Source organism: Tachypleus tridentatus, chromosome 12, assembly GCF_004210375.1.
Source record: "Tachypleus tridentatus isolate NWPU-2018 chromosome 12, ASM421037v1, whole genome shotgun sequence".
Classification (NCBI taxonomy): domain Eukaryota; kingdom Metazoa; phylum Arthropoda; class Merostomata; order Xiphosura; family Limulidae; genus Tachypleus; species Tachypleus tridentatus.
Window position 1 is genome coordinate 82,497,289 of NC_134836.1, and position 14,361 is coordinate 82,511,649.

A 14,361-nucleotide genomic window follows, 5' to 3' on the forward strand; every position below is an offset into this window, starting at 1 on the left:
GGGTCGGGCTATAAGCCTCAAAAGCTACAATTATTATTAACGCCTATTAATCAGAAATCTACAGAATTTGACAGATTTCAAATATTTGATATTGTCGATGGTTTGGTTTTTGAATTTTCTCACAAAGCTACACAAGGGCTATTTGTGCTAGCCGTCCCTAAGTTAGCATTGTAAGACTGCAGGTAAGGCAACTAGTCATAACCACCCACCGTCAACTCTTGGGCTACTCTTTTACCAATGAATAGTGGGATTGACCGCCACTTTATAACGCCCTCACAGCTAAAAGGACAAGCATGTTTGGTGTGAGGGGGATTCGAACCCGCGACCCTCGGATTACGAGTCGAGTGCCTAAACCACCTGGCCATGCCAGGTCTTTTTCGCTGGTGAAGCTTACGGGTGCTTCAAGCTTAGCCAACCGTCAAAAGAAGAGTACAAGTGTATCAAGAAAAAATTAATTTGCTCTCAGTATAGTTTGCAAGTTTGTAAAACTGTTATATATAAACCATCATTTGTGATAATTATTAGTCATAACCGGTTTTATAAATTGTATTTTTTGTGTATTAAATTATATTTGTGTTAAAAAAAAAATTGTATCTATACATTTTGTTGGGAAAGAGTATAACCTTGATACACATTAATATTTAACTAACTTCTAAATTCAAATTTCCGGTTATGTGAAATAATAATGCGTTAATATATGTAAGATAATGACTCGGAAAGGCATTGGAAATAAATTATAATACGTTACAAACGAGATTCTCGAAAATGCAACTGGCAATAATACTTGCAAGTACTAGTACAGGGGTCCCCAAATGTTTTTGACTGGAATCCTTGACCTTTTATCGTCCCTTCTATTTTTTTAAGTAATTAAAGTCTTAGTTAAAGGAAAAAGTAACTTAATAAAAACATATAAATAATACATTTTAATAAACCAACTTTACCTTTTTTATCGATCGTCTGACATCTTTAATGTCAGTTGTTAGAACTGAATTTATATGGCTAAAACAAGCTTCAACCATATAGGAACTTGGGAATGCAAGTAAAAAACGGTTCATCGTTGCGAAAATTTTTGGATACTAATTGACAATATTTACATTATTCCAGAAGTTGCTGAGGGTTGTATTTTTGATCAGTGATTTATCTTCGAGATCCACGGAAAATTTAATGAGTTCATCATCTTGTAAATTAGATTCAATAATTACCTTTTCTATTTCCGAATTAAATGACCTAACAAACCAGTCAGGTACGTGCATTTTTACCAAGTCCTCAAAGCGCACTCTAAAGTCTTCACTCAGTTTTTCAAGGTGCTTTATCTACATATCCAAGTCATCAACAGAAATAATTTAGCCTTCATCTTTCAGTTGCCGTAAGTTTGAAAAGTACTGAAAATCTCTTCGTAGCAATGAAGATTTAAAAAGGCCTTTTTTGACTTGGAAGCCTAAGAGGTTTGAATAATTGTTACATTTTTACCTTGCAGACGGATCTGTACATCATTAAATTTTGAATATAGGTCTGCCAAATAGAAAAGCTGATTCTTATTCTTTTTCAACTCATCACATAGAAAGAAATCCACATCTGTAAGAAACTCCACAGTTGAGTTACACAACTTTACAAACCTTTGCAACCAAACACCTTTTAACAGCCACCTCACTTCAGCATGCAACAGTAATTGGTTTACCAATTCATCTTTTTTCTTTTTCACACATAGCTTAGCAAACAGTCGCGAATTAAGTGGATGTGCTTTAATTTTATTTATCGATGTCATGCAATTTATCACTGAGATTTTTTGCCACAAGGTGGTTCTATGTAATACACAGGGAATAGTATGCAAATCGTGAACCTTTTCCTTAAGAAAGGTTGCAAATCATCTGTAACAACCAACCATTGAAGGTGCGCCATTTGTGGCAACTGCAATTATATTGCTGACTGGAATATTGTGCTTGTTTAAATATTCCTCAAACACTAAAAAAATCGTCACCCCTTTTGCATCACCTTTAAGATACCTTGCAAGCAAAAACTCGTCAATAATTTGTTTTTGAATTTGACTAAAATACCTCACATAAGCCATGACAATGTTTAAACTACCAAAAGTTGATTATCGAGTTGAATGGAAAACTTCCAATGCTTAAGCTCAGATGCCAATGTTTTTTCCACATCCTCAGCCATTTCATCAGCACATCTTTGAACTGTATTTGCACTTAAAGGCAAGCATTTTAAAATAGGACCAGAGTCTTTTTTGTTTCATAACAGCTGGGCCCGGCATCGCCAAGCGTGTTAAGGCGTTCGACTCGTAATCCGAGGTCGTAATGGGGTCGTGGCAAAAGTTAAATAAATGAACTTTATCAACAGGCTACAAGAAGCACAGATCAATTTTTTTTTTTAATTTAAAGCATAAGCAAAAGTGCATAAAATATATAAAGTAATAGAGATTGTATTTATTTTTTATTGCAATCAAATTACGTGACCCTGTGGCACAACGTTACACATTTTCGTAGATGTGAAACACAAAATTTGCATTTACTTATTTTAAGTATAGTACTTTGATTTTTTTTTTAACCTTAAAAGTACTGTTTTATTAATTACGATACCTAATGTCTTTTTTTAAACAAAACAAACTCATACCTCCACTTCCGGATACAGTAAACACTAATAAATAATTAAAATAAACAAGAAAAACTATCATTGGTAATCATCAGGAATGTAAGCCAGAATGGATCTAAAACATATTTAAGAATTCGTCAAGCTCACATAGCTTCCTGATTGGTTCAATTACAACCGTCAGTTGGGTGGACTGAGAGTGAACGACACTCTTGTCCTGACTCGTAAATAACTCATGCATTTTTGTACAATTACTTAACAGCTGGTATTTTTATATCCTTGATTGTATGACTCTTGTTTTCCGTCTGCACAATATATTAAATCGATTTAACCAACGATATTTAATAAGTCGTGCAATGTGCAATAATGCTTCTGTATTAACAATTATTAACCGACCCTCGAATGATTTTTGACCCCGGAAATGTCTTATCGACCCCTGGAGATCGATATCAGCTACTTTCGGTACCCTGCACTACTATTACATACATACATCGTATGGCCCGGCATGGCCAAGCGCGTTAAGGCGTGCGACTCGTAATCTGACGATCGCGGGTCCGCATCCCCGTCGCGCCAAACATGCTCGCCCTTTTAGCCGTGAGGGCGTTAAAATGTTACGGTCAATCCCACTATTCGTTGGTAAAAGAGTAGCCCAAGAGTTGACGGTGGGTGGTGATGACTAGCTCTAGTCTTACGGACGACTAGCACAGATAGCCCTCGAGTAGCTTTGTGCGAAATTCAAAAACAAAAAACAAACAAACAAAACAAACACATATCGTACATTGTTGACTCTTAGGGTCGATAATCTTGTACAAATTTTAGGAACAGTCGGGACTTTTGCAACATACATTTAATAATATACGTCACATGCAATAAACTGAAATAAACATTGATATTAAAATAAATGTATAACAGTAAATCCACTACACAAGCCATATATTTCAGAATTTTTTTAACTATTATAGGTTTTTTTTTTAAATTCTGTTATTATTACTTAATTCAACAGGTTAGGACTTCCGCTGCGTTGGAACATAAAATGTTTCTAATGATTTAGTAACTTACGTAAGAAAGAGAAACCCTCGTAACGACATTTAGACAAGATATGCTTTTATTGGTGTTATATTTTAAACCACAGAATATGTATATTTCACAATTTTGTCTTTCTTGTACTTGTGATTAGAATGGCCTTGACGTATCTCATGTGTGAAATACTTGAAATCGCTGATAAGACACTCTTGTAAGTTATAAATGATTGAATAAGACTGTTTATAATTAAGGTAAGTATTAACCTCACAGCTTTTTCTATTTTCTAGGCACTATTTACTGACATAATACTTTAGTTTGTCAGTTATATTTATGTATTGTTCAGGAAAATAATATTTCCACATTGTTAGTTATTATAATAGTTCATTCACCAAAACAGCTCAAACAGTTCGAAGCCCGCGGCGTTACTGGCTGTAAAGGTAGAAACATATGCACTTTTCCTGATTTCTGATAAGGCTGCAATGTAGAGAATATATAACCCTCATAACCTACTTCATTTCAAGCGAATTGCGCCTCCTTGTGTAGCTAAGCGCGTGCTAAGTGTTTGTTACATCAGTTGTGGTTCTTTGATGCAATACCTTTCAACATGTAAAGACTTGCATTATAGAATATAATATAAAGCCGTTTGAACTGTTACTTTATCACTGGCATTCAGTTAGTAGTCTTTTTGGGTAAGAACTATAAACCGTTTTATTGATTTTGGTTTTGCATAATCTCGTCTGTATGATTTAAATAGACACAGCTATATTGTTATTATATCATCAATTTAGCATTGAGTACTACTGGATACTTTAATAATTACGAAATTTGTAGCTGTGTATAAGATTTTAAAAGTTGAAAGTTTTATTTATTAATATAGCGAAGGTTACAAGTATTTTAATAACGTAAAGTATTCCGACTTTTATGTTTATTTTAAGCAAAATAAAATGCCTCTTTCCCCAGTATATGGGCGGCAATTGTAAGGAGTTATAACGCTAAAAATCTGGTTTCGATACCCAAAGAGGCCAGAGCACAAGTACGAACAAACCAAACAGTCTTCTCAATAACAGAGAACTTGTATTGAGGTTTGTTTTTGTTTTGGCAAGTGATTTCCTAATATAATGTAGTAATGTGGCTGTGATGTTTGATTTCGATTAGTAATCTGGGCATATAAGCGATCCTTTAACTTTAAACTTGAGAAAACGTTTTTCGTTTAAATTCTTACAACTGTGCAAATGAATTTTATTAACCTCAGTGAGGCCCGGCATGGCCAGGTGGGTTAAGGCGTTTGACTCCGTAATCTGAGGGTCGCGGGTTCGAATCCCCGTCTCACCAAACATGGTCGCCTTTCAGCCATGGGTGCGTTATAATGTGACGGTCAATTCCATTATTCGTTGGTAAAAGAGTAGCCCAAGAGTTGGCAGTGGGTGGTGATGTCTAGCTGCCTTCACTCTAGTCTTACTAAATTAGGGATGGCTAGCGCAGATAGCCCCCGTGTAGCTTTGCGCGAAATTCAAAACAAACATGATATCGGTGATCGAATGGAAAGAAGGAAATATAAATAAACTCTTTTAAATTGTTGTTGAATATATACATTATGAAATCAGAGGGCGCATGTAACACCAGTAAATAGAAATAGGCTTGTGCAGCACATACGGAGGAATTACTAACAGGAAATAAACCTGTTAATTCTTGTAGCGTTATGTTTTTTAATCTACCAAACAGAACTCTTGGTAACATTCATATAGGGAAAGTAAATTACTCAGGAATGGTTCAAGGTTACTTCATAAAAAAAAATAAAAAAGTAGTCTTTAAGGAGTAGCCAAAAGACAACTTTAGTTTAAACTTTCTTGTCTCGTGGCCCAGCTTCATGTCTGCCAACTCACATAGTTAGAAACCGGGTTTCGATACCCGTGGTGGGCAGAGCAGAGCTAACCCATTGTGCAGCTTTTTTCATAATTCTGAACATATAATCTCTTGTATAATGACAATAAAGTTGGCATACATACGGAAAAAAGTTAATTTACTGTGAGTGCAATTATATTTTAATGTTGGTTTTATATATCACTTAAATTCCAAGAGTCGTTTTTCAATATTAATTGTTAATATTATATTGATTTTGGTTAGAACTTTTTCGTTTTTCACCTGCAAGCTAATATTCGTATTTCAAGGATTTAAAAATAAAAGACTATTAATACATATACAGTTATAGTGCAGTAACTCAGTTAATTGCATGATCTTTTTTAAATTATTTGTACTTTTCAGTTTTCTTACACTCGTAGTTCTGTGGTAGAAAATATCAGTTTATGTTTCTCAGTGTCAAATTGTATGAATTTAATAGCAGGATTTGTATACAATAATTTTTATTTATCCTTAAGCTAAACAAGGTAATCAGTCATGGTAAAAAGACAATTCGATGTTTCAAGTGATATCCCAAGTGGTCATCCAGAAGTATCGAACTATGTGTTTGAAGATGTGGATTTGTCTGGTGAAAATGAAGAGAAAAGCAACGTCAAGTTAGTAAACTAGTATTTTAAATTTCTAAACTCCTTCCAATGTTTTAAATTTATCTATCTATCAGTCTGTACATACTACATCATATCTCTATTATTCTTGCTTTCAAAGGCATATCACTGAAGAATTATTAAATACTTAATTATTTTGTTGCTGTGTTTATAGTATAATTAGAAATTATATTCAAACACTCAAATAAACAGTGTTTATTTGAAGCAGTGACTTTTTTATACATACTAGGGTTATTAAAGACTAATTTTCATTTCAATGTTTACAAATATGTTTCAATATATTTTCTTGTAACTTCATGAAGTAAAACATAGGCTTTAATAACCACAAGTATGTATAAAAAGTAACTGCTCCTTAGTCTTAAGTTTATTTGACCATTTTGGATATAAGTTCTAATTATACTAGAAACACAGCAACAAAATAACTAAATATTTAATTATAAAAAACTCTACTTTATATTGTTATTGATACTCCTTATATTTTCCATAAATATAAATCTGATATTCCACATTTAAAATCACTTTTTTATTAAAGCTACATTTAAAAAAATCAGTGAATGTTTTTTATCAGAATTTTGTTACACATGTAATATGAATATAAAAGCATCAGATTAGAAGTTTTTGGATCATAATAACAGTTTGATTGTAAAATGCATGTACAGGGAGGTGTAAGAGTATAAGAGACGTAATGCACTTGGTTCCATTGGTGGGTGATTAAAGCTTAAAAAGAATTCAAACTACCACATACCATGTCTTTTTACAAACTATTCCATGAGTTAATAACTATTTTAACAAGGAAAATATTTTGCTTAACAACCTGCCTATCTTGACTACAGTATACTCAGCTTCTAAGTACTTCTTATAATATACTGAATTTTTCTTTTTAATCTTATTCTTCTATCATTTTTAACTATCTAGCTATGGATAGTTTATACAAGACTCTAATGGTTTTAAGTGTCTGAATCAAGTTGTTTCTATCTGTTCTAAGCCACAGTAAAGATAAATTCAAGTTTTTGAATCTTTTTCTTTTCATAGTTTAAATGTTTTAAAGCAGGAATTATTTTCATAGTTAGTTTTGTATTTTTTAAGTAAACCAATATATTATTTAAAATGCCTTTTATGAATATGAAAACTGAATGCAGTATTCCAAGGGCTTAATAATGTTTGGTATAATATGATGATAACCTCCCCACATAAGAACATTGGTAAGTTTTAACAAGTGTTTGGACAGATGGATTATAATTTTTTTATTTTGCAGAATGCCAGCAGTTTCTTGACATAGTGTATCAAAAACATATCAGCTTTATCATCTACACCAGTTAAAAATCAATTCTAATCAATAATATTACATGATAAAATATATGAATAAAAAATAAACTCTGAATATGTCCGAACAAAAGTTTGAAACATTTCTAACATTTACATCAAGTATTAATGACATCTGCTTTTTTGTATATATTATTCCTTAAATTAAAATCTTTGTGCATTATTCAAACTACCTAAACTATGATCTTAACCATAGAAAATGCAACACTTATATGTATTACCTGCTCATATTCTATACAGCAGTAATACATAACCTTGAGAAACAATTCATAATAGCAGATACAACCAGCACAAACAGTAGTATCATTTATAGCTTCTTTGTTATTAGCATGATTAAATTCTATAAAGAAGTAATAGTAATCATAGATAAAGTGGACATACGAGAGGTGTCAAATACACTATCAGTATGCATATGTCAATCTGTCATGAATCATATTTTTATTTCATTGCACACTGAATGCCTAGTTATATGTATGAAGTTGCATGGATATACTATCAATATCAATATGAATATTGATCAAGAACCATCTTGCATCAAATACTTCACACTCAATGCCTAGGCTTATGATTCCTATTACTTGTTTTTGAATTTTCGGTTTTTAATAGTGTAGTCTGGTAATTTGTTTATGTCCACTTTCTGGACAGTGGTATAGTTTACTCTGTATGTATACAACTTTTTGAAAACAAATTATCATACTTACATGCATACAGTCAGTCGTAGTTAGTCCTTCAAGTACTATTTCAGAAAATGTTTTACTGGAGATCGACAGAACAAGCTATAGAAGATAGTGGTAAATAAGATAATTTGGTGTATTTAGGGTGCATGTTTGTAAACAGTGCATGTGTGCAGCTATGGATCTTTTTTGTTTCTGGCTCCATTGTTATATAGCTAAGTTGCAAAGTTAGCTAGCTGTATTAGTAGTTTCATATAGATAGCTATATTTCCCTATACAGTGCATTGCATAAGATACAATATATAAATTGTAACTCGTAAGTTAATTTGTAGGTTTATGTGTAGCTACTTGATACTTATATTAACATTGAACACTACAGTTCTTTACATAGTTATAGCACACAGTGTATTGTTATATATGAATTTATAGCTGAATATTGCATAATGTAACATTAAATATTGGTTACTTACATTGCATTTAAATACTGCATTTATTGCAGTTTTTCAGGTTTCAGTAAAAAATGTTATAACCATTTTTTCTGTAATGGCTTGTAAAACTATAACCAATAATAACAAGGCTGAAAACATTATTATAAATATACATGTTGTTTACTCCAATAAAATGAAGCTTTTTTGATTAGTATAGAATGGAGTATTTCCAACAAGTATAATGGCACTTAAATGGTTTCAAAAAACATATTTTGGTAGTAAAGAACTTGGAAAATATTAGAGGGTGGTAATCTTGACTTTCTAGAATCAACATAAAAATAGTTGTATAACTTGTACAAGTTTTTTTAGTAGGTTTTCCTAGGTTTGAATAAAATATTCATAGCCATTTTACTGTTGGTGTATGAAACAATAACAATATTAATAATAAGAATAAGAATAAATGGATGGATTTTGAATTATGTTTAACAACTGGGAAATCACATTTTTCTATTATCAATATTTTAGCACTCTTAAGCATTGAGATAGAAGGTCTTGAGTGTTTGTTCAAGAAAAAGTCTGCTTTTCAAAATGGTTTTTGCCTCTATATTTATTATAATTTTTGTGAAATTCCTTAGTGATCCCTATTATGAACCACTATCATGTTTCATGATCAGGAATACAGTATATGAGTTCACGGGTAGTTTGAATGGTAGCTTATACCAGAAATTATTGAATATCGCATATTTTTGGAGAAATTCTGAAGTAGAAAATATCTTGAAATTTTAGGTTTTAACATAAAATTTAAGGACAAAGGGAGTTTGTTGGTCCATCAAGGCTGTCCATCTACTCAACTATTTATATATATCAACTCAAAGCTAGCCTTTATCATTTGAACATTTATTGAGTTTCCTTTAAACTCCTTTACATTTTCTGTATTCACCACACATGAAGTCAACCTATTCTAAAAGCCAACCACTGTGTTACAAAAATAAAATTGTTAAGATGACATCTACCCTGCCAAAACTTGTTTGTATCCCCATGTCTTACTGTTCTCACCATTAAGTCTAAAAAATTATCTAACAATACTATAAACACCTTTATTAACATTTAAATCCCCTCTAACTATTTTTTTCAGTGAGAAAAAACAGTTATAGAAATCATATTGTATTCTCATATGACAACCTTTTCTTTCTAGTGCCTTTGAACCATTTCCAAAATGCCTTTCTTTAGTTTAGGAGCCCAAGACTGAACAAGACAAGTGCTTCAAATGAGACATAACAAGTGACCTATACAGTGATATTATAACCTTTTTTTGGTTTATATATAACATAAAATGATGTTTCCTTTTTCTTTAGCAATATTATACTGTTGTTTGGATCGCTTATGAGACCAATAAACCAGAATACCAAGATCTTTTTTTTAACAACAATATTCAGGCTTTTTATTCCCATCAAAATTATGTAAATTAAAATAAATTACATGCATAACTTTGAATTAATTGTAGGTAGAAACCATGTGCTGTTTATTGGCTCAAATCATAGGATACTTTTTTTTATCACTACCTCTCCATGCCTGGAGTGAGCACTTTGTGTTCCAGCAATCTTCCTTCCAAACTTAACAGCCATATGTTTTATCTGACCTCTGTGAAATATAAAATTCAGATACAGTTAAAAATAACTTGTTCACCCTCTCTTAAATTGTTAATATTAATGGTCTTTTTTAAATTAAAAGAGTGAATGGAGTGGATCACTATATAAGTAATGAGTGAAACAGTATTTTGGAGCTAAAAGTACAAACAAATGCTAGACAAGAGCAGTGATTCTCAATCTTCTTTTTTCTTTTTGCTCAAAACTTATTTGTAAACATTGTTGGCCATATGCAACTTAGTAAAGAGATTTAGTACGAAAATAAAGTGACTAATTAAGTAAATAAAATTAAAAAATGCATAAACTGTTATCTATTTTAAAAGTCTCTTTACAATAATTTCATGCATCCTGATGACCACACTGTAGGTTGCAGCTAGGTGAAGAAATTTAATGTATATGAATTACAGTGAAGAGTTTCAAAGGAAGACATTTTTAAAAGGCAGTAAAAATATGGAAATTAAGATTTTAAAGTACCTTAAATTGTAAATAACAGTTCTGTAATTTTAATTTTCAAATAACAAAAGACTACCTGATTTAATGGAAGAGACCATGGTTGGTCCTAATAAAAAACTGATAAGTAGTTTTAACAGACTTTCATTTTAAACAATGATTGGGATATTATGGATTGAAATAGTCTCCTTCACTATTCACAACAGCATCTACTTGGTTGTAAGATTTATTGTTAACTACTAATAACAGTATTGTTGCAAAAGTAAAGAAACATAAGGGGAATAAAGATCATTGATCATGTTTAGATCAAAATGCTATGAAACTTTATCAAGAAAGCTTAAAGTTTGTAATGCAAACTAAAGAGTTATATTCATTGTTACAAAAATGAGTAAGAAATGACTTATTACTTCAGAAAAAATAATTGGTTTTATTTATGCCAACATTTTGCTGTTATGTCTTAATTAGGACAGTCAGAATATTTACTAACTGATGTAGGCTTATATGAAATATTTCAAAGTAATTCACATCTGTGTAATAAAGTGGACTTCATGTGAGAATATATAAACATATTTTTATGTGTGCAAACAGACAAAATTGTGTTATTTAAAGTACACATAAAATATATTACAATATTAATTAGATATGAACAGCAATAGTTAAAGATTCTATGGTAAATGTTGTTTAACTGTGGTTTGGCTTATTCTTAGAAATTAACAGTGCTTATTTCTATTTTCTATCTTAAAAAGAAATGTGGCAGTGAGTAAGAATGTTTGCTGTTATGGAACAATTAATATCACTTATACTGTGTTTTCAACAGAATAATCAACCATAGCACTGGGTTTACTGTCTAATGTGTGTATAGCTTGAAGGTGTTTATTAATTTTATCTCTAATAATTCTCACTGTTTTAACTGTGTATACAGAATCACAAAGTATGTACGTAAAACAACATACTACATTCTTCTGGTTACAGTTTCCTTTTAAACTTGATTTACAACCTGCACATTTGTCTGCAGGTTTATTTCATGTTTTAGATTTAAAGGCTGATCTTACTAGCATATTGTTGAAAGATCTACCTGGTATCTCTGTAACTTTGATGTCAACACCTGCCTGTCTTTATGTCTATTCAATACAAGCTGAAATCTTAGGACCAATGTATGATACAACAAAATCATCCTGAAATTTGTGTGTGTGTGTGTGTCTCTTATGTGGAAATATTCTTATTGTATATTTTGCATTCATAACTTTGTAAAGTATTATTAATAAATGTTTTTGAATATCAATTGATTATTAATTTGTGTACAAACTCTTACATAGCTTTGGACTAACCTTGATTAGCTGTAAAAATCTTATTGATAAGGTTTATTTGTCCGGTAATAATCTCACACATAACACATTTAACGTGTAGGGAGTGTTGCAGGTAGTAATGTAAAAGTACCGGCTCCTCACAAGGATTATTATACAGTTCTTTTACAAGCTTGTCATCTTTTAAGATAATCTGAATATTGTGGAATAGCAAGATATTTGATTCTTTAGAATGCCTAAATGTGAATTTTGTAATAGGATTAAAGTTACTGAGAAAATCATAGAAACATAGTAAGTTGTTTAAAGAATCATTCTAAATTCCAAAGATGTCATCAGTATATTTTAGTTATAAGTCTGGCTTGTGTATTTCCTTATACCAGTACTGTAAGGCATTTTTTTCTAATATGTACAAGGTTATCTACAACAATGCCAGAAAGCTGTTGATAATACATCTCATTAAAGCAAAAATAACTATTTTTCAACACCAAATTAAGCATATCCTTAATGCATTAAATAGTGTATCCTACTACATCTATACTGTCTTTATTTTTTTCTACAAATCAACATCTTTATCAAAATGTTATCATGTAATTATTAATTAGTGCTGTTCATATTTAATTAGTATAATACCATACTTTGTGTGTGCTTTATGTATTATAATTTTGTCTGTTAGCATGTACTTTCTGTTTCACAATGTACGATAATATAATTTTATAACAAGTATGTTTATGTATGATCATATGAAGTTCACCTTATTACATGGATTCAAATTATTTTAAAGTATAAGCTTGTTTCCCCAGTATGAATACCTCCCTCTCTAGTCATCAAGTAAAGAACAGGAAATTTTATTAATTTTTTCATTGCTACTGACCAAATGTTCCTCTTTGAAGCCATTGAAGCATCAAAGCATACAGCAAAAACAATTAGGTATACTGCACCCAAACTTTCTGTAGAGTACTAAATATGGTACTGTGAAGATTGTAATGGTATTGAAAAATCAGTTTGTGTCTTCTGTATTTTACATAAGCTAAAAAAACATCATAATTCTAGTGTGAATGAAGTTAACATTATACTGCTTCCTTACAAATATTGATTACCAGCCAGTAATAGATTAATGTTACATATCTGTAACATGTAGATTCTCAATGCTTTATAGACTGTACAGTCAGTAATTTTAAGAACCCAACCCCTATATTAGGTATGAAATGAAGAAGCAAAGCAAAATTTATTACACATAATATTAAATTATATTACACACATTTCTAGAATAATTACTTTAAAAGAAACAAAAGTTTATTCAAACCAATGTTTTTAACATGTATGTTTTATTTGAAAAGATTGCCTTTTTACGGGCAAAATTTTATATGCACTTAGTCAATGTTGTCCTAATCTAGGCACATATTTTCCAGTAACTATGCATTTTATATGGAAACTATAAATGTTATTATATTCTTAGAAAAAATCTCAATGACACTCTCCAACTGCAGCTTAACATTTTACATCTCAAAAATTAATGAAATCAAATAGTCAATTGCTATGGTAAATCATCATGAACCATATAAACTAGCTACAGATTATATTCATTATCATTATAATGTGTGAAAGCTAGCTGTCATATCATGTAATCTTTTGCCCATCACTCAGCATAAGAAAAAAATTAGCAAACAAGGTAAGTTAAAAGTTAGGAATTTAAAAACCTGCAAATAGGTATTTTAAACAAAAGTAAGGAAACAAGGCTTGAGGTACTGTAAACATTATATACTTAACATTTAAACCCCTATTTTAGCTCTTTACTCTTACCAAGAATTACATTTAGTGGAGTCCAAATAGCAGTTTTTAGTTTGAGTAAATAATGTCTACAGTATTTTTAATGATAACTATTTGCAGGTTTTTAAATTTTGAATATTTTATTTAACTTACCAAATATTACAAAACTAAGGAAGCAAATAAAGCAGCTCTGCAAGTTATGCAGTGTTTTCACTGTGAGTGATTTGAACATGTAACAGGTGCCTACAGATTGCTTCCTCATTGTGTTGAATACAACCAAATCACAAATTACAGCTATGTAAAAACACCAAACAATGATCCAATTTGCTGGAACTATAAATTCACACACACAAACAGTAAATTACTGTGGCTTTGACAAATATATATAAAAACAAGCATTAGTAACAAAATATTGATGCAACAAAGAAGAACACAACTTTTCTCACCTTAACTACACGAACACTTCAGCACTAACTATCACTACGTTGACACTGGAACAAACACAAGTGTTAGAACACAAAATATACATTATAAATGGCTACTTTCCAAATGATTTATAAGCAAACATTTTATGCTATATCATTTATATGTATGAAAATATTTAAAAGTATTATGTCCAGTTATGT

The 14,361-nt window shown here is 31.0% G+C and overlaps 1 protein-coding gene across 3 annotated transcripts in view; it reads left to right on the forward strand.

Annotated features, from left to right (window-relative positions):
- The first annotated feature begins 3,768 nt into the window (after positions 1-3,768).
- Positions 3,769-14,361, forward strand: part of LOC143233818 (ATP-dependent translocase ABCB1-like) — a 90,452-nt gene continuing 79,859 nt past the window's right edge. Inside the window, exons 1-2 of one of the 3 annotated variants that reach the window (XM_076470535.1) lie at positions 3,769-3,872; positions 5,997-6,134. In XM_076470535.1, coding sequence (XP_076326650.1) covers positions 6,016-6,134 — 119 coding nt within the window. In that variant the 5' untranslated portion in view covers positions 3,769-3,872; positions 5,997-6,015. Of the gene's footprint in view, positions 3,873-4,143; positions 4,311-5,273; positions 5,647-5,996; positions 6,135-14,361 lie in introns of those variants that run through there. The other 2 variants (XM_076470533.1, XM_076470534.1) reach the window with 2 other exon arrangements.